This window comes from Geotrypetes seraphini, chromosome 14 (genome assembly GCF_902459505.1).
Source record: "Geotrypetes seraphini chromosome 14, aGeoSer1.1, whole genome shotgun sequence".
Classification (NCBI taxonomy): domain Eukaryota; kingdom Metazoa; phylum Chordata; class Amphibia; order Gymnophiona; family Dermophiidae; genus Geotrypetes; species Geotrypetes seraphini.
Window position 1 is genome coordinate 12,301,372 of NC_047097.1, and position 21,187 is coordinate 12,322,558.

At 41.8% G+C, this 21,187-nt stretch overlaps 1 protein-coding gene across 1 annotated transcript in view; it reads right to left on the reverse strand.

The window, feature by feature from the left end:
* The window catches only part of EDC3 (enhancer of mRNA decapping 3), a 46,442-nt gene extending 31,565 nt beyond the window's left edge, over positions 1 to 14,877 (reverse strand). The window contains exons 1-3 of the mRNA XM_033919473.1: positions 14,654 to 14,877; positions 9,246 to 9,448; positions 3,941 to 4,254 (exon numbers count right to left, since the gene is read on the reverse strand). Coding sequence (XP_033775364.1) covers positions 3,941 to 4,254; positions 9,246 to 9,409 — 478 coding nt within the window. The 5' untranslated portion in view covers positions 9,410 to 9,448; positions 14,654 to 14,877. The remainder of the gene's footprint in view (positions 1 to 3,940; positions 4,255 to 9,245; positions 9,449 to 14,653) is intronic.
* Between the last annotated feature and the right edge of the window lie 6,310 nt (positions 14,878 to 21,187).

Here is a 21,187-nt window from a genome sequence, read left to right on the forward strand (position 1 = left end):
CTCTTCCATTGAGAAAAATTACCATTTAACCCTACCCTCTCTTTTCTATCCGATAACCAATTCCTAATCCATAACTGAACTTTGCCACCTATCCTATGACACTTTAATTTTCTCAGGAGCCTCTTGTGAGGAACTTTATCAAAAGTTTTCTGAAAATCTAGATACACTATATCAACCGGCTCACCTTTATCCATATGTTTATTCACACCTTCAAATAAGTCAAGCAAATTTGTGAGACAAGATCTCCCTCGGCTGAACCCATTCTGACTTTGTCTCATTAAATCATGTCCCTCATTAGGGAGGTATAAATTCACAAAAATAAATTTCTGCGCATCAAGAGTGACCTGAAGGAGGAGGTAACGGCCCTCTTTATCCCTGATCACTTTATGAACTTGCTAGGGAAAATCCTGGGCTAATGCAATTAATACCCCACGAGATTTTTTACCCGCTTGATTAGATGCAAAATAGACTAAAGGATAAGGCTTATGATGACAGAGCTTTTCGTGCAATGGTAATAAATGGGTTTCCTGTACAAATACGAATTTAAGCCTCTCGCATTCATAGAAATACAAATCAAAGCAGCCATAGACCTACTCATATATAAAAATAAAATCAATTGGAACCCCCTCCTATAAAAACACAATCCCTAAAATAAAATAACAATGCAAGCAATGGCATATAACAACCCACACACACACAAAAAAACATCCCACAGAATGATCACCCATTCCACCTCCATACCCCCCAACCCATCCCATCCCTGATACAAATACAAAATCAAACCAGCAGTGTCTCAAATGATTCGAGATACTACCAGAAAAAAGAAGGAGCGTGGACAAAAAGAAAACCCTGCTACCTTCAACAAACCATCTCAAAAATAAAAATATCAAAAAAGAAATAAATAAAATCACTCTAAAACCATACCAACAAATTTTATTCAAGGTATCAAAAGTGACCATAAAAAAACAACAACAGCAATTCCATCATACAAAAGTCAAGTGGCAGTCTTCAAGGGTCCTGCAGACGAAGCTGATTGTTGGCGCCTTAGCCTACACTTCCCCTGGGTAACGCACTGCCATTTGAGTTGAGGCTGCACATTCAGCACTGTAGGATGCGGAACCAGAGTTGATGAAGTAGAAGAATCCGCCGGAGATGAAAACTGCTAGGCCTCCTGAAGATTACGGATCTGATACAATTTGCCATCCTTATAAAACACTAATGCAAAAGGATGGCACCAGTTATAGCAGATATTCTGCTCCCATAGATGTTGCATAAAAGGTCCAAGATCAGTTCTCCGGTGCAGAGTCATACTAGATACGTCCTGATATACCTCTACAGAATAGGAGTCCCAAGTGAAATCCTCCGCCTTACAAATGGTATGCAACACGCGTTCCTTTATCTTGTAGTTAGTAAAGTTGTAGTCACTATGTCCTTAAGTCTATTACTATTAACCGCCCCTAAGATGTGATGCGCTCTATCAAGTTGAATAAAAGCTTCTTCCTGCAATAAGGTGCCACAATTTGTTGAACCACATGCTCACTGTTTTTGTAAGTTGGCGAATCCGGTAAGCCCCGAAAACGGAGATTGGAGCGCTGGCTCCTGTTCTCCAAATCCTCCAATTTGTCTTGCAGAGACTGATAATTATTCCGCAGGTCTGTGAGGTGTTTGTCAGTAGCCACAAAAATCTCTGCCTGAGAATCCAGTCGATGTTCCGTCTCCTCGACTCTAGCTCCCAACTCATGAATTTCCACCCGAAGATCAGCTCCCAGGGTAGTCACCTCCGATCGCACAGCTTTCAAATCCTCACAGATTTCCTTCATCCAACTGTAGATAGGTCTCCAGGGATGTCAGCCTGGACCACCTCCGAAAGCTCAGAGTCTGCAGGAAGCACCACGCCCGGAAGCGGCAAAGAAATCCGCAGTACACTCGAGGCTTACATATTAGACCCCGACGAAGGCTGCAACTCAGGCACAAAAGCAAAAGTAGAAAGATCTACCTTCTGCACAAGCTGACTCATCAACAGGCATGGGAGCCGGGATGAATAATAGCTGAATAAAAGTCAGCACAATCATTTAACAATGCATAGCAAAAAAAAAAAAAAAAGCTTAAATTTGCCAAAGGTAGCAGGAGCTAAATATTCAGGCAGCCAGCTTGTCTCGTGCTGAAGCCATGCCCCAAACTTGAGATGTTAATGTATACATTACTATGGAAACTTCCATGACCTTTGACCCTTATTTTAAGACATTGTTTGCTTGCGTTGAGAAACCAAATCAATTTTTTCAGGGGATCTGAAACATGCTCTAATAAGAGTTAATTAGAAAATGTTTCCAGAAATTTTTTTTTGTAAAAGTTGATTAAAAATACCCAATTTTTGACATTTTTGAAAAAAAACACAAACTTTAAATTGAAATGATAAAGTAATGAGATTAGCTTATAGTGTCAACATGGAACCAGCTATTTTGGGGGCATTTTGGTGGCAGAGTTAGCACTTGGCTGTTAAGTGCCGATATTCAGCTCTTAACTGGCCAAGGTAAGTGCATAAATAGTACCTGATTGTAGAACCGCTTAGATAACCTTGATAGGCGGTATATAAAAAATCTAATAAACTTGACCACATAAAAGTCTGCCCTATTTATGCTGTTCGCCATAACTGGTTAAGAGCTAAATACTGCACTTAACTGGCTATGTTTTTGCTGGCTCTGTATACCTGGAAATTCAATACCCAACATAACCTGGCACTGAGTTTCTGGGGTTAACACTGGCAGTGGTCAGCAAAATGTTAATCGCCACCAGCTGAATATGAGCTCTAAATCTCAATATTTCCAGATGGTTGTTTTTCGGAGGCATTATTTAAAATGTCTGGTATCTAAAGCAAACTATATGAACAGATAATCACTAGGGCCTCTGTTAATAGTGTATTACCAATTCATTTTACCATACTCATAAGTAAAATTACATTGGGATTCACTAAACTGTGGTACATAAATACAAAAGGTTTGGTATTTCCAGTAGTAATTTTTATTGGCATTGACTAGAACACAGTCACCCTCCAGAGTTTGCAGTGCATGATGGGACTTGACTACAATTTTTATAGAGGCATAAAGCTCTGTAGAGTACCCTTCCCCCCCCCCCCCGTACCAGAAGGCATAAAAAAGAAGGCAAAAGTTTGATGCACTGAAGAGATAACTGAAGACACATCTTCTCAGCTATGTGGAAAATGAAAAACTGATGGAACCGTGAGCCAATGTTGGACAGGAAGGCACTAGTACATGCATGGTATGGCCACTGCCTAAAGATTTAAAATGATAGTGCACTTGGTAGCATCTGTACCAGGTTCCATGGATGACGTCACCCACATGTGAATCATGCCTGCTTGTAGATCACCTTCCTTACCTGAATTCAACATGAAGTGGTTTACAATAATGTACATCAGTAATGGTACCTGCACCAGCAAATATCAACAAATATTCTTAAATCACAATCTTCAAGTGAACACATATATGAGAAGATGCTCAGGTAAGCTCACGAGTGCACACCCTCCTATTTCAAGAAACATATACCGCATCGAAAAACAGAAATCATTTCATTTGTCCCTGCAGGACAGGACAACACCAGACTCCGGAAAAAAAATCCTGCTGGTATGGCTGGAAATTTGAGAAAATAAGTATCAGAAAATACTGAGACATACCACACAAATGGAAGATCTTAACTAATGGGCATCAACAAGATACAAACATGTGCGCGAGTCACCTTGTTTGATTTCCCAGTAAAGCAACTTCAGGCCTCACAATTGCATACATTTAAACTAGAACTCAAGAGCAGAAAGCCTTAATCCCGCAAAACATGGAAAAAACAGGACTGAAAAAACAGAGGTTTCTTTAGCAATGCTAGTAGAGGTACTAGAGAAATGTATTTTGTGTGTTGTGTACTGTATACTCACAGGAATTGTGTCTGCGCCGAAAGCCTTTTGACTGAAGCAAGGATTCCATCTGCCTGTCCACATAGCTCTTGGAACACTGCTGTGGCGAGCTGGTCACATCCTGGTTCCTTATGTCATTTTTTCTGGGGATATTCAGGGGAGCAGTGGTCGAGGTGATGGGCTTTTTCACCATTTTACCTGTACCATTCTGATTGATGCCCCCTGGGTACCCAGTGCCAGAAATACTAGAGTCTGTCTGTTGCACATCCACAGAGTTTCTGCTGCTCAAAAGGCCTGGAATCTCCAAGATTTTCAGTTCCATTATATCTCGTGCTCTAAACAAGGGACAATGTGGTAAGTAAAACAACAACACTGCACATTTCCCTTTGCTAGTAAATAGTTAGTAAACACATAACCCATTGGGCAAAAAAATGATGAACCAATATAAATGTTAGCTTAATTTAGGGCTGTATCATTCTGTTCAGTGTAGTAAACATTTAATTTGGATGTGATCAGAAATATCAAAGCTTGACAGAGATATCGAACACATATTATGTACAGAGGTTTCAATTTTTTTTATTAGCTAGTTGTCCATACTAGAGAGCTGCACGGGAACGGGGACGACAGGAATCCCGCGGGACCCGCAGGCATCCCGCGGGTTCCTCCTTCGGGTCACGGGGATCCCGTGGGGACGCCCCCTAGGGTCGCGGGAATCCCATGGGGACGCCCCCTAGGGTCGCGGGGATCCCGTGGGGACGCTCCCTAGGGTAGCGGGGTTCCTGCGGGGCTGGATGTACTAAGTCGCGCGGCTTTCCTCCCTACCTGCTCTGCTTGCAGCACAGAGCCGAACGGAAGTCTTCCCGACGTCAGCGCTGACGTCGGAGGAGAGTGAGGGCTTAAACAAAGCCCTCCCTCCCTCCGACGTCAGCGCTGACGTCAGGAAGACTTCCGTTCGGCTCTGTGCTGCAGGCAGGGTAGGTAAGGAGGAGTAGCCTCGCGGCTTGAGTGGCTACCAAGGGAGGGGGGCGGTCCGCCCCGCCCCGGGTGCAGCACAGCCGGCCGGGTCCCCTTACTTTTGTGGCGCTTCCCCGACCGATCGACAACAGCCCTGGTCCAACAAACCTCCCTGCCCTTAACCGCGAATCTAAATTACCTTCTTACAGCAGCTGTAAGAAGGAAATTTAGATTCGCGGTTAAGGGCAGGGAGGTTTGTCAGACCGGGGCTGTTGTTGGTCGGTCGGTCAGGGAAGCGCCACAAAAGTAAGGGGACCTGGCCGGCTGTGCTGCACCCGGGGCGGGAGAGAAGGAGGGGGGGAGAAGGACGCTGAAAGCACTGGGGAAGACAAAGGGGTGGAGAAGGACGCTGACAGGACATGGGGAAGACGGGGGGGAAAGAGAAAGCTGAAAGCACATGGGGAAGACAAAGGGGTGGAGAAGGATGCTGAAAGGACATGGGGAAGACGGGGGTGGGGGGGGTGGAGAAGGACGCTGAAAGACCATGGGGAAGAGGGGGGTGGAGAAGGACGCTGAAAGACCATGAAGAAGACGTGGGGTGGAGAAGGACGCTGTAAGGATATGGGGAAGACAGAGGGGGGAGAAGGACACTGAAAGGACATGGGGAAGACAGAGGGAGGAGAAGGACACTGAAAAGACATGGGGAAGACAGAGGGGGGAGAAGGACGCTGAAAGGAAATGGGGAAGAGAGAGTGGGGAGAAGACGCTGGCAGGGAAGACAGAGATGCCAGACTATGGGGGGAGCGGAGGGAAGAAGATGGGTGCCAGATCAATTTGGAAGGGAGGAGAAAGGGAGAGGCACAGTAACAGAGCAAATGGAAGATGCAGAAGGAAGAGAGACAGTGGATGGAAGGAACTGAATGAGAACACGAAGAAAGCAGAAACCAGGCAACAAAGGTAGAAAAAGAATTCTATTTCTTTCTTTTTTATTTTTTGCTTCAGGAGAAAGTAGTATATTAGTTGTGTTGATAAAAATTTATAAACAAAAGAGGCTCTGGTAGAAACCTGTTTACAAAGTATGCATTCTTCCCAATTAATATTTCCAAATTAATAAAGTCTTTTTGCTTATTTGTAAATGGGTTTCTACCAGAGCCTTTAAGTCAGTAGCATAATTAAATGAAATAACTATTTCTGAAGTTTATAGGGACGGGCGGGGACGGAGGGGATTCCTCACGGGGACGGGTGGGGACGGAGAAGATTCCTCGCGGGGACGGATGGATTCCTCACGGGGACGGGTGGGGACGGGTGAGACTTTGGCAGGGACGGGTGGGATTTCTGTCCCAGCGCAACTCTCTAGTCCATACTATTTGCACCTGGTAGACAGTGAAGGCTAAGTAAGAAATAAATTTAAGAAAGCATGATATAAACACAAAGGATCCTTAGTTAATCTAAGTAAAGAGATAGGAGAAAGAGTGACCTAATGACACATTTCAGTTTATAGTTCCTTACTAGCCTAATTCAACATCAATCACTGGGGCTGCCAGAAGGAATCGCAAAATAGTTAATAGCAGAAACACTGACAACCCGATGGCAGTTTATTAATTCAATTAGTACAGCTTGCCAAATTAGCAGGTGGATCTGTCTAGCAGGATGAAACTATTGTAATAACTAGGAGACCTAAACACACAGGTGCTAACATAGCCAAGTCTGTCAGGTAATACAGAAAACCTTAGCTCACTAGCAGATTTCTATTCCATCTGTTCATTCACTATATCAAACAAGGTACAGCGATAAAGTGATAAATTTAAAAAAGAGGGTGGGGACAATTTTGGGAGAGAGTAATCATGTTCTGGAAATGGTAATTGTGATGCATATATGGTTAAACTGCTTTTTTTTTTTAGCTGGGCAAGTCACTTAATACCCCCATTGCCCAGGTACATTAGATAGATTGTGAGCCCACAGGGACAGACAGGGGAAAATGCTTGAGTACCTGAATAAATTAATGTAAAACCGTTCTGAACTCTCTTGGGAGAACAGTATATAAAACTGAACTAATTAATCAATCAGCTCAACTGTTCTGCACAAATGGGTATTGCCCATTCCTGCCAGCAGGTGAAGATAGAGAAAACTGATATCTGCCAGTTACATCACTGGTATAAATTGCAGTGCTCCCTGAAGCAATCTAGTATTTTTCTCTACCTTCAACAGGTGGTAGGTGTGCTGACAGTGTTCCACGTCCATGGTCTAGCTTCCCATTCTGCTGGCAGCAAATGCACAGCATGGTTCAACCTAACGGCAGCTCCCAGAATTCTGGTCTCCACACCACATGGTTGAGCATGGTGGGAAACAATTTTGGGAGAATGTAAGCAGGTCATGGAAAATGGGAATTTTAATGCATCTGCATTTAAAACCACTTACTCTTATTCCTAATTCTCTCCTTCCTATTAATTTCTATTCTCCTCCCTTCATTGAAAGATGGGAGAAAACATGGCAGCTCTCTCATGTACCCCATCTTCCTATCAAATTGTCTCCCATCCCCCTCCTCATTTCTTTAACTTTTTCATTCTTATTCTGTGCTTTCACCAACTCTCTACTGCTCTCTTTTAGCCCCCCTCTTCCCCAATCTCCCTTTCCCTGCATATGAGATCTGTTCAAAAAATTCCAGGACCGATTTTATTTAAAAAATTATTAAGCAATCTTACAACTTATTCCATTGGGTCCCCTTCAAAGTACTTCCCTTCCCTATGTATACAATTTTCCCAACATTATTTCCACTTCTGGAAACAATCCTTTAAATGCATCTTCAAGAATCGCCAAAAGTTGCTGTGTTGAATTTTGCTTTATGTCTTCAATGGTGTTTAATTGCTTTTCTTTCAATGTGGATTTAAGTTCAGGAAACTAGAAGAAGTCAGCAGGGGCCAAGTCAGGAGAGTAAGATGGCTGGAGAAAAATTGTCATCGTGTTTTTGTGCAAAATTCATGAATTTTGATGCATTCAAAACACCTTCCATGACTCATGACATGTTCCCCCATAAGCCACTTTCAACATTTCATAAGTTTCTGTAGTGGTATTTCCCAATTTAAAACAGAACTTCAAGCTGTAGCACTATTCACTGAGTTCATACATGATGAAAAATAGCCAATCACGAAAAAACACTTTCACAGAAACTGTTGTAGCTCGGAAATAAAAACAGATATCAACAAACGAAAAAAAGGAGGTTACTCATGATGTTTCAAGCTATTCAACACCACCTAGCACGTCTCAAACGAACTTCCCATTGGCGCGCAATTCAAACTGTCCTGGAACTTTTTGAACAGACTTCGTATATTCCTCCTGAGTAGGAGCATGTCCTTCATTAACCAACTACCATATACAGTCTGTGCCAGCACAACAAGCACTTTCAAAATTCAGCTTATTTCAGAAAGCAGGAATAAGGCTAAAGAATAAACACTTATGTAGACAGATGACAGGGCTATGCTGCATCAGAGAAACCTTCAATGCATTCCCACCTACTTTAGGATTGTTTAAATCTGTGACAAAAGTAATTTCCCAATTTTCTCATTTCTTCCCTTTATATTTTCCTCTATTCAAAATTTCCAGGAAATTTATATCTGTATTCACTAGTAATAGTACCATTCAGGTCAAGTCTTGATGGAATCAAGCTAGCAGCTAAGTCTGCTTGGCAAGCTGCAAATAAAAAGAACTAGCAAAAACACAAATGCTCACTCAACTGGGTCTGCCTGACAGAATATACATGGATTTTCAGAATGTCAGCTACTTAAGAGTACAGAGATTTGTGGTTTAGCAAGGCAAGTTCAAGTGATGGGCATATGAGATCTTCAATTTGTTCCATCCCAAGATGGGAAAGCACCAAAATAGACAACAACAACAAAAGAACTTCCTGAATAGGGAGATAACTGAGCAGACTTGATAAGGTATATTGTGTTTATTTACTATTACATTATTTGTCAAATCATTTTAACAGGACCCCTTTGTTAGATCAGAGGTGGATAACGCCAAGCTCTCAAGAGATATAAACATGCCTTATTTTTAGGACAAACCTTTACATCGGACTCGGACCACATGTAGGCAAATATATCTGCACCTCTTGAGGACTACAGCTGTTTTACTAGAGAAGTGCTAGACTTGCCAAACCTGTCCTGGAAATCCTACAAATTAGTTAAGTTTTCAAGACATCCACAAAGAATATGCTGGAGAAAAATGTGAATATGCTGTGGGTCTCCAATATATGCAGATTTACCTCATATATATTCAATGTGGATATTCTGAAAATGTGACTGGCTGTGGGATCCCCAACACATGCCTGAAAAGCCCTGTGCTAGACATTTGAAGATAAGTTACATCCACTAACCTGAAAGTGACTTCTGGTACGAGGCACTTAACTCCATTATGGAATGGCTGTGTCAAAGAGATGGTCTGGTTAAGATGATCCACAGAAGAAACTCTCCCTTGATAGACTCCCAGTGTCTCTCCACAATTAATGGACACAATACTCCCAATCCATTCAGTAGCCATATTTCTGACAGGCAATTATCCAGCCAAGTAAGTATCAACCTGCACAAAAAAATGACATGAAAGAAATAACTGCGCTACAGAACTGTATTCTGGTAGTAAGATAATTGGGGATAATAAAAAAAAAGAGAGCAATCAAGAAAAATTTTCAAGCAAATAACCTTAACTGAATATTATAGCACAACTAGTTATATCCAATTCTTGTGGCGCACCAAACAAGATGTTCAGCTGTTATTTTAAATTCATCTTTAAAAGTTGGCGGTCAAATCTTGGCTCTTTCAACAAAGCATATAGCACCCGATATGAATGGTTTTAGCTAATTTGAATGATTTCCCTGAAATTAATATAGTTATCTTATGTTTTACTATTTTATCAATTTAGCATTTAAAACCACCTTGTCATGTAACGTCAGTTAAAGCAGTATAGTTAATAAGTCGATAATAAACAAACATCAAGTACCGTATTTTTTGCTCCTGACCATAAGACCCACCCTAGATTTAGAGGAAAAAAAAAAAAAACATTCTGAACCAAATTCTCCCTGCCAGGCTCTGTACCCAACTCCATACTCCTTGTTAGGCTCTGTACCCTGTTCCCCTCTGGTGGTCTAGTGGTAGGCTGGGATAGGGCACAGGGCGGTTAGGGACAGGGTACAGGGCAGGCAAGCCTAGTGACAGGCAGGCCCCATATCCCCACGTACCCTAAATCATCCCCCCATGCCTCCCACATAGTGGTGTAGAGGGCATGCGACAGTGCAGTGGGCGGGGTGTTTTAAAAAGATGCAGCGGCGGCGGGAGGAGTGTTTTTAAATGGTACGGGGGGGGTAATTTTTTTTGTACCTTCGCTACATAAGATGCACCGAGATTTCCATCCACTTTTGGGTGGGAAAAAAGTGCATCTTATGGAGCAAAAAATACAGTATACTGCTCATGATTCCAGTTTTATCTATCTTTTTTTCTTTTTTATCAAAACTAAGGGTAATTTAGTGGGTGATGCTCATAACTATTGTTTATATATTTATTTATTTCCAGACTCTATTTTTAGGTTAAGATAATGTTGAATCTGGGCACCCTCCTAAGCCTAATCCAAAACATAAGGAAAGGAAAGTGACTTGATAAACCACCTTTCTACAATCAAAGTGATTTACTTATTATATGCAGGTATTTATTTTGTACCTGGGGAATGGAAGGTTAAGTGACTTCCTCAGTTGCAAGGAGCTGCAGTGGGAACTGAACCCAGTTCCCCAGGTTTTCAGGCTGCTGCACTAACCACTAGGCTACTCCTCCACTCCTGTGTACCAAGAACTGCATTCTACGAATTAGAATGTAGAACCAGGCACAATACATTTGACATTTGTATATAATTGGAAATGATTTTTTTTTTTTTAAAAAAAAGATTATTTAGACCTACCTCCATGGCAGTGCGAACTTTGCTGAGATAGAAGGCTCATTTCTGTTTTAGGACTTTTAATGACTCCCATACTACAAATATATATTTAGGATTTCCTAAACATGAACATTATGGCCCATATTCTATAAACAGCACCTTAAGTTAGGTGCCAATAGATGTTCTAGCGGCGCCTAACTTAAGTTGAAAAAGTCATTTAAAAATGATTGAAACTGGGTTGTTGTTTTTTTTAATGTAGGCACTTATCAGCACCTAGAAAAATGGCACCATCATGGCTACAGATGTACTCTACAACGTCTAATGCCACTGTAGGCTTGCTAATGTCAGAAGTGGCGCTAGGCGTCATAACCGCAATTCACGTGAAAGGTAGTTGCCGGAAACGTAGGCCTTTAAAACCCTGGCCTACTTTTCATAAAACCGTGATTCTATAAATGGTACCATTGTACAACACACACACGATTAGGAGCTGTTTTTTAGGAGGACAGCGGGCCCGTTTATTTATAACATTTATATACCACTTATAACCTAAGTGGTGTATATTCAGGTGTTCAAGCATTTTTCCATATCTGTCCTGGCAGGCTCACACTCTATCTAATGTACCTGGAGCAATGGGGGATTAAGTAACTTGCCAAAAAAATCTCAGGAAGGACAAACAAAACTCCTAATTTTACTAATAAATTATGCCCTATTGAAAACCATAGGAGGGACCTACCTAGACACTACCAGGTCTACCCACTGCACTTATACAAAGACCCACTCATTCACTTAACACACAAAAAACAAGAAAAAAAGTGGAGAAAAAGCCTCAGTTCATCTTCATATGACAAAAAACTCCACTTATAAACAAGCATTAAGCAAGGTCCAAAATGTATCAATTCACTCAGCAGTGAGAAACACTATAGTAGCCCTCGTAGGAACCACCTCAAAAAAACTCTAGCATGCCAAATTACAAAACTTCAAAAAAATGTGAGTAAAGCAAGCAGCACATATATGAGTCTCAAATACAGTCAATGGTAAGCAGGAAAAAACAAACAAACCACTTAGCTACAGACGGTGTCCAGGCTGTCTTCCATGCATCCAAAAAGTGCAAGCCTGTCTGGCCCCGCAGCCACTCTTTCCCGACGGGGAAACCTCCGTTTCGCTGAGCTGCATCAGGGGAATGATTCCAGCCTACTCCACCAGCAATGTAGAGGCTCTCCAAGTGCTCACATCCACACACATAGAAGCTGAGTTTTTTTGCTATATGATGAACTGAGGCTTTTTCTCTACTTTTTTTCTTGTTTTTTGTGTATTAAGTGAATGAGTGGGTCTTTGTATGAGTGTAGTGGGTAAACCTGGTAGTGTCTAGGTAGGTTCCTCCTATGGTTTCCAATAGGGCACCATTTATTAGTAAAATTAGGATTAAGTAACTTGCCCTGGGTCACAAGCAGCAGTGTGGGATTTGAACTCACAACCTCAGGGTGGTGAAGCTGTGGCTCTAACCATTGTACCATACACTCTCTACTCTGAATCCACTCTATGTGACTGAACATAGGTACTTTCATGAAACATTTAGCCTGCACCTACTCTCATATCCCCCATACAGAGAAGAGATGAAAGAATATTTCATGATGTGGAAATATAACATGGCTACAACATTCATTCAGTGAATTTGTATATAATAAGTACATAATTTTTTCACAAAACCACACAATAGAGTCAGACAGTGACAATAAGAATTAATTTAAAAAGCATGACAATTTTTGATGGCCTGTGTTATTTGACCTCTGAAAACAAGTGTCTTCTAGAAAATAAAGACAATAAACAAAGGATTTTAAATGTATTGAAAAGGGTGAGCTGAGGATATCAGGGTGCTCCACTAGCTATGACATAAATTTGAATAAAAAGTTCATACAGTATATCTAAACTCCTCTCTCTCAAACTTCTGAACTAATAACAACAGTTTCCCTAAAAAAGTAGCTTAAGGGCACAGCATCTTTATTATGCGCAACAGCATTAAAATCTACATAAGGTAAACAGGAAACAAAAGAGTAAACTGGGGTCAGTGCAGCAAACAATTATAAAACCCTGAGACCTTAATTCCACAACCTTTCAAGTTCTTTGGGGCTGGGATATCATCCTATAATTTGTTTATTTCTTTTTTATAATTCCTGGCAACCAGTGACCTTGGTGGTTTACAACACTAAATGTAAAAAAAAAATCAAAATTAAAAAGGAACTCCACAGTAGGCAAAGTAAAAGTAAGAGGAAAAGAAGGCTGCTTTGGTTCTCAAAAAGTAATAGCTGGTAAGGAATAAGAGGTTAGCTTTCATAAACTACCAAATATCACTGAAAGAGGAAGACAGGCAAAAATATCTGGAAAAGAGGCTGATTGTATGGTCAAGAAAGCAAAGATGCAAATGGAAGAAAAAATAGCTGAAACAGTAAAACGGGGAGACAAGCCATTTTCTTAGATATATTAGCGATAGGAAGAAGTGCAAAAGTGACACTGTGAGACTCAAAGGTCAAGGGGAGAAATATGTAGAAGCTGATAAGTTAAATTGCTTAACAAATATTTCTGTTCTGTGTTCACGGTTGAAGCGCCAGGAGCGGGACCACAGAAGACAAACATGAATTGGGATGGAGGAGTGGTAGATCCTGATCGATTTTCAGAGGGTTGTGTTCATGAGGAGCTAGCTAAAATAAAAGTAGACAAAATGATGGGGCCAAATAGTCTACATCCGAGGATGCTGAAGGAACTTATGGAAGTTCTGGTGATTCCGCTGACTTACCTTTTCAATGAGTCTCTAGAGTCGGGAGTGGTACCAGAGAACTGAAGAAGGGCGGATGTGGTCCCTCTCCACAAAAGTAGTAAGGAAGAAGTAGGGAATTACAGGCCAGTAAGTCTGGCTTCTGTAGTAAGTAAATTAATGGAAACGCTAAACAGTGAATGGTGAAGTTTCTGGAATCCAGTGAATCACAGAATTGGAGGCAAGGTAGATTCACTAGAGGTAGGTCTTAGACAAATCTGATCAATTTCCTTGACTGAGTGACCAGAGAATTGGATAGAGGAAATGCGCTAGATGTGGTATATTTAGATTTTAGCAAAGTCTTTGCCAAGAGCACTCAGTTTATTTATTAGACATCTGTGTGGAACACTGTCAAAGGCTTTGCTAAAATCAAAATACACCAAGTCTAGCGCACTCCCTCTACCCAATTCTCTGGTCACCCAATCAAAGAAATTGATCCAATTTGTCAGACCTACCTTTAGTGAATCCATGTTGCCTCTGGTCCTGTAATCCACTGGATTCCAGAAACTTCACCATTCTCTGTTTTAAAAGCGTTTCCATTAAGTTGGGTTTCTAAAATTTAATTCCAAAATGCAAAAACTCTAATACACATTGAATTTTAGGATACATGCACCCAGCCTGTAATTGGTTTGAAAATAAAAATGTATAATTATAAGAACATAAGAATAGCTTTACTAGGTCATACCAATGGTCCATCAAGCCCAGTAGCCTGTTCTCAAGATAGCCAACCATTAGAAAATGAAGCCCTAATTATACATTATCAGTGCTAAGCTAGTTTTTACCAATACTTATGCGCGACCCCCATCCTGAAAATACATATTTTTATACCTATTGTATTTAAATGTGGTTACAGAAGAAATATAAAAAGTGTTTTAACTAGCGCTTAACTTATCGGGAGCCGAGCGTGCAGCCCTACTTCCAATGACGCTTTTTTACGCCTCTTCTGTGGAAATGAAAGAAAAGTGCAGGCACTTTCCCAGGCCCCAAAGGTTGAATAGACTAGAGGAACGGCTGCTAGGAAACCAAGATCCGTTTTAATTCCAGCGAGTACTTACCAAACTGCTGGTATTGGAAGCGATTCCAATTCGCCTCAGCTCGGTTCGGGATTCGGACTTCTGGTCTCGACTCTTGGCGGCCAATTCCACCTCTCACACCGCCGCCATTTTCCAGTTACGAGCGACGCCGCACAGCATCATGGGAGGACAGAAAGACTCTCTAACCCGCTGCTGCGTCTCGATGCTTTGTGGCTTCTCCCTTTGGGAAGTAGGACTGATGTTGGATTATAGACCTCTATGGCCTGTTGCCCAAAATTGGCAGGGAGAGATAAAGTGTTCTGTGCAGTGTCAGATTCAATTCTGGTCGCTTTGATGGGCAGACTGGATGGACCGTGCAGATCTTTAACTGCCAATATTTACTATGTAACACGCTCCCGTCCTCCCCCCCCCCCCCCCGCTAAGTCCTTGCAATCAGAATTCTCCCACTGCACTCCTCACTTCTCCCTGCAGCAATGCCTCCAAACTCCTCTTCCTAAACGCAGAACCATGCATCTCCCGCACGTTCTTTCTCCACTCCTCTCACCCTCCATTCATTCACATACTCAATCCTTCCTATTCACTCTTATTCTATGCTGTTGGAGCCCACTTCAGCCTTGAGCTTAATTTGGGTTGGTTGCTTTGGTTTTGTTTTTTTTGGGGGGGGTTTGCCATTTATAGGATGCAGAGGTCTATTCAGCATTAGCCTTACTTCCCAAACTCTGAAGCTGTCATCAAAGACCACTCTAGTTATAAGGTCATTTAAGTTTTGCTCTATTAGGATTCCACCTTATTTCTATATAGTGATTCTCTGTGTTTAGCCCACACATTCTTGAATTCTGTCAGTTTTTGTCTTCATGGCTTCTCATGGGAGGGCAGGCATTCCAGTCTACCACTCTGTGAAAAAGAATATTTTCCTGGCATTGCTTCTAAGTCCTCCCCACCTTGCAATCTCAACTCAAGACCTCTAGTTCTATTGCTTCCCCGTCCCTGAAAATTAGTTTGCATATTAATATCTTTTTAAGAATTTAAATGCCTATATCATATCCCCCTATGTCCCCTTTCCTCTAAAGTATACACATCTTGAAGTCTTCAAGTCTCTTTTCATATGTCTTGTAGTGCAAGCTCTATCATTTTTGTTGACTTCCTCTTAACCGCCTTAACAAGTTACGTCCTCCAAAACTTAACATAATACTCCAAATAGGGCCTCACCAATGACTTGTACAAAGGCATTTAACATCTCCTTTCTTCTACTGGATATGCCTCTCTCTTTGCAGCTCATCATTCTTCTAGCTACAGCCACCACTTTTGTTTCCCTGCCTTAAGATCCTCTGACACTGTCACCCGGAAGGTCTCTCTCCCAATCTGTGTTTATCAGCCTCTCACCTCCTAGCAAATATGACTCTTATGTTTCTGCACCTCATGTACATCACTTTATACTTTTTGCATTAAATTTTAATTGCCAAAAATTAGGCTATTCTTCTAATCTTTTTAGATCATTTCTCATGTTGTCCATTCCCTCCAGGATGTCCACTCTTGTTGCAAATATGTATCATCTGCGAAAAACAAACTTTTCTAACCCTTTGGCAGCATCTCTCATAAATATGTTGAATGAAATCAGCCCCAAAACTGATCCATGGGGCACTCTGTTGCTCACCTCTGAGTAAATTCCATTTACTGCCACCCTCTGATATCTGTTAGTCAACCAGTTTGTAATCCAGTTTATCATTTTGGGTCCTAACTTTATCATTTTGGGTCCTAACTTTAGCCTGTTCAATTTGTTCACAAGCTTCCTATGAGGAACCATGCTAGAGACTTTGCTGAAAATGGGCCCTGTATAGACCACATCTAGCCTATGCCTTCAATCCAGTTCTTGGTTACCCAGTCAAAGAAATCAATCAGATTAGTGTGCCATGATTTTCCTTTGGTAAAAATATGAGCCTTAACGCGCGGAATAGCACGCGCTAAAATGCCATGCGCACTAGCCGCTACTGCCTCTTCTTGAGCAGGCGGTAGTTTTTTTGCTAGCGTGCGTGCGCTAAAAACGCTAGCGCATCTTCATAAAAGGAGCCCTATGTAACCTCAAATCTTGTAAGCCTTTGGATTCTAGGAAGTGTATTCACCCTTAATTTTTCCTACCATCAAAGTGAGGCTTACTGGCCTGCAGTTTCCTACTTTTCTGTCACCATTTTTGTGGAACATAAGAATAGCCATAATGGGTCAGAAAAATGGTCCATGTAGCCTAGTATCCTGTTTCCACAGTGGCCAATCCAGGTCACAAGCACCTGACAGAAACCCAAATACTAACAACATTCCATGCTACTGATCCCAGAGCAAGCAGTGACTTCCTTCACATCTGCCTCAATAGCAGACTATGGACCTTTCCTCCAGGAACTTTTCCAAACCTTTTTTAAACCCAGCTATGCTAATCGCTGTTACCACATCCTCTGGCAATGAGTTCCAGAGCTTAACTATTCCTTGAGTGAAAAAAAACATTTCCTCCTATTTGTTTTAAAGGATCACATCTACCCTCCTTCAATCTCATGGAACCTCCTCTGTCTCCAAGGATCTGTTATACAAATTTTAAAAAGAGCTCACCAGAACCTAGAAAGAAACATTTACAAATCAAGGTGGCTTAGAATATTCCTTCTGTATCCTTGGAAGTATTTCATCCAGCCATATGGATTTGTTCGCTATTAGTTTTTCCAGTTGTTGATGAAGAGATTATGGGGTAACATAACATCCTATATAATAAAATCCTAAGCGCACATGCGCACTTAGGATTTCGTGTTCCCTGCTGTTGTGGTATGTGATCCGTGACAGCCAACCCAGCGGCAGGGAACATTCTGGCCACTAGTAAAAATATATTTCTATACCGCAATACCATTAGTAAAAACACTAGTAAAAATATATTTCTATACCGCAATACCATTAAATTATATGCAGTTTACAAAATAGAATTAAAAACTGCACATATACAATTTAATTTAATAAATTAATCTCCTAAAAGTCTTGTAAATAAATACGTTTTCAGTTGTCTCCTAAAATGCTGATATGAGCAAGAGGTCACTTAGAGAATTAAAATCTTTATCCCATATTGCAGCTTTAAATGACAGAAGACGATATTATTTATGTTGACAACCTTTGAATGAAGAAAAGTAAATACAGCATATGTACGTCTGTGCACGAATGACGTGTATGTCAAAAAATTGCTGAAAGGCTCAATTTTTTGCTATAATTGTTTGTTTTTATTGGATTTACTTGTATGTTTTTTGTAAGCTGCTTATGTTTAAAAGGGATAAAAATAAGTGAAATAAATACTTCAGATTGTGGATTTGTACCCAGGCTCTGGCACTTAGGGGTCCTTATATCAAGCCGTGCTAGCGGGGTTAGTGCATCAGACATTTCATCACGTGCTAACCCCCGCGGCCAGCTAAAAAACTAACGCCTGCTCAATGCAGGCGTTAACGGCTAGTGAGGCAGGTGGTTTAACGCGCGTTAAACCCCCTACTGCAGCTTGATAAAAGGACCCCATAGACTTTTCCAGCATAGGAGAAACTCACAGCTCCATCTTCTGGCATAAGAAGCAACAGCTCTTCAGGCATCTTCAGATGGTGGGCCTGGGAATCCTTGCCAGCAGCTTTCTTCTAGTTTTGTGGAAGAGATAGTAACAGTTGTATAGTGAAGGTTGCTGGCATGGCCATCATCTTGCTGGGCAGGATATGGGTAAGCCAGGTTCCTGGGCACAGGTATTAAAAGTAGGATTGTCTAAGTTAAATTCTGCCACCTAAAACCAAGGCAAGAAAAACTTGGTGCCAACTATACTTGTCAGTTACACAGTTTGCCCATTATTTGTATTATTGAGGAAGGGTAAAGGGGAAGATTCATTCAATATGAAATTCCCTGATTAGGAGAGTGAGTGCACTGCTGTAATTAACTCAGCTTTGTGATTAAAGACTTGAAGTAGAGATGTGCAGTGTTTCTAGCTCTTGCTGTTGAGTAGGTACAGTCAAAGCAGAACAATAGGTTCTTATAACTACACCAACTCAAAGAAGCATCACTGTCAGACTTGATAGAGTCTGACCTAGGGAGCTGAAGCCCTATTGCAGTGCCAGATGTTTGTTGTACTCTGGGTATTTTTAGGGTAGATATGCTTCTAGATATCCCCATTGGAACAGAAATGGACGTGTCCCTGGTTAAGGCTGAATATAAGGAAAGGTGAGAGGGGAGGGACACCCTTTCTGGTCCAACACTTTGAAGGGGGATTGGCTTGTGGTAGACTTTCTTGTGTGGTTCCTGGTCTATTCTAGATTTAGCCTGTGTTTCCTGATCCCTATCTGGTATGTGCTCTCAGTTCTTGGTCCCTGTTTCAATTTAGAGATTTTGGGTTCCTAACCCATGCCTGGACCCTGTACTGCTCTGCTGCACTCTTGTACAGACTGTGGGGCCACCCCTGCTCACCCAGAAGGCTTCCCTCCACCGGGGTGGCCCCACAGTCCAGGCAACACCAAGCTAACTCCAGCAATGAAGAGCCCTCCATCTTCTGCCACGCTCCCGTTGCCTTGCAGGTAGTCCAGAGTCTATACAAGGTTCGGCACTGGCACTAGCTTAACTGACAGAACCTTTGAGTCTCTCTGCTTGTCAGGCCCTATTCGTACCGCCCCTCTGATGCAAACATGTCAAAGTAGGTGGAGCCGAAAGGGCCTTCCCGAGTGCATGAAGGCTCTTCATTGAAGTTAGCACCAGTGCTGGACCCTGCATGGAATCCAGATTCTGGGTCAGGCAGTGGTAGGGCGGCAGGAGGAAAGTTAGATGAGGAGAAATGTTTGACTTGCTGGGGGGGGATGAGAAAGGGAGTGATGTTAGACTAAGGGATGTGAGGAAATGGAGAGAGTTGGTAAGGTTGGCTGGTTGGCTGAATGGGTGTGGAGAAATGCTGGGCATGGATGGAGGAGAAGGGGAGAAGAGATATGCTTCTTATGGGATGGAGAGGAAGGGAAGAAAGAGGAGGAAATGCACATGGATGGAGGAGAGGGAAGGGGAACTGAAGAGAAAGGGAATATATGCACATGGATGAAGAGGAAAAGAAGAGAAAAGAAGAAGGTGCACATGGATAAAGTGGAATGGAAAGAAATAGAGAGAGATGTGCATGGCTGGAAGGGAAAAAGAAGAGGGGGAAAGATGCATGTGGATGGAGGAAGGGAGGGGCATGAACTTGGGACACAGAAAGGAGGGATGGAATAGAAAGGGAGAATTGTTGGGCATGAGTGTGTGAGCAAGAGGGAAAGAGATGGTGCAAAGGAAGAAAGAGGAAAATTGTTGGGCATAGAGAGAGAAGAGTGAGGTAGACATTCATAGGGAAGAGAAGGTTGAGAGGGAGAAATGTTGAATATGGTTATGGAGAGAGAATAGTGGGACAGAATGAGAGGGATGCAAGGGGGAGGAATGTTGGACATAGTGGTGGAAGGAATGGAAGAAGAGATGTGGCATGTGCTGGAGAGGGGTGATAGAAAGAGAAATGTTGGGCATGGGGCTGGTGGGCAGTTGTGAAAGATGCTGCACATGATCTGGGGGATGAGAGATGGAGAAATGTTGGATGTGGCAGTTGAAGGGGGAGAGATGCACCATGGATCTCTCTTTCTCTTTCCTCACTCCCTTTGCAGCAAGGGAGGGAATGAGAGAAAGACAGATGAACAGTGAGTGAGAGAGAGAGGGAGACATGTTGACAAAGGAGAAAGGAAGAAAAGTTGGACTCATGGAGGGATAGAGAGAGATGTTGGTTGGGGAAGGGAATGAGGTCTGGAGGAGAGGAAGCATGCAGGAGGCTGAAATAAATAAATGTTGGATGCACAGTCAGAAGGAAGTGCAACCAGAGACTAATAAAATCACCAGACAACAAAGGTAAGGAAAATGATTTTATTTCCAATTTAGTGATTGAAATGCATCAGTTTTGAGAATTTATATCTGCTGCCTGTATTTTGCACTATATTTGTCTATTTTTTTGTAGCTGTTCCTGAGGTGACATTGTATATTTTAAAGTCATCTGCCTTAACCTCTTTGAAAAAAAATATAAGGATAAATGATAATTAACATTTTCTCTGCGTATAGTGTGCTTTCTGTTTTTTTTTTTAATTTTGTGGTTATCATTATATATTGTTAATAAGATTATATTGTGTGTATATGAAAAATGAATGGAAGAAATTGCATTACAATGAGTACTATTATGATGAGGGTGGAATCAGGGGTGGAGCTTGGGCGGGTCTGAGGCAGAGCTTAGGCAGGTCTGGGGTGGAGCTTGGGTGGATCTAGGGCAGAGCTTGGACAGGGGTACTCGGTTGATATTTGTTAGACTTAGGGGGTACTTGGCTTGAAGAAGTTGAGAAACACTGGTCTAGTGGTCCAACTGACTCTCACCAGCTTCTTGCTTCAAATGGACCTAAAAAAGTTTTTATTATGTGTTAGTGCCTCTGAGGTAAGCTTCTATTCAAAGTCTCTTTTGCGTTCCTTATCAGAGCTTTACATTTGACATTCCATTCTTTGTATTGTTTCCTGTTCTCT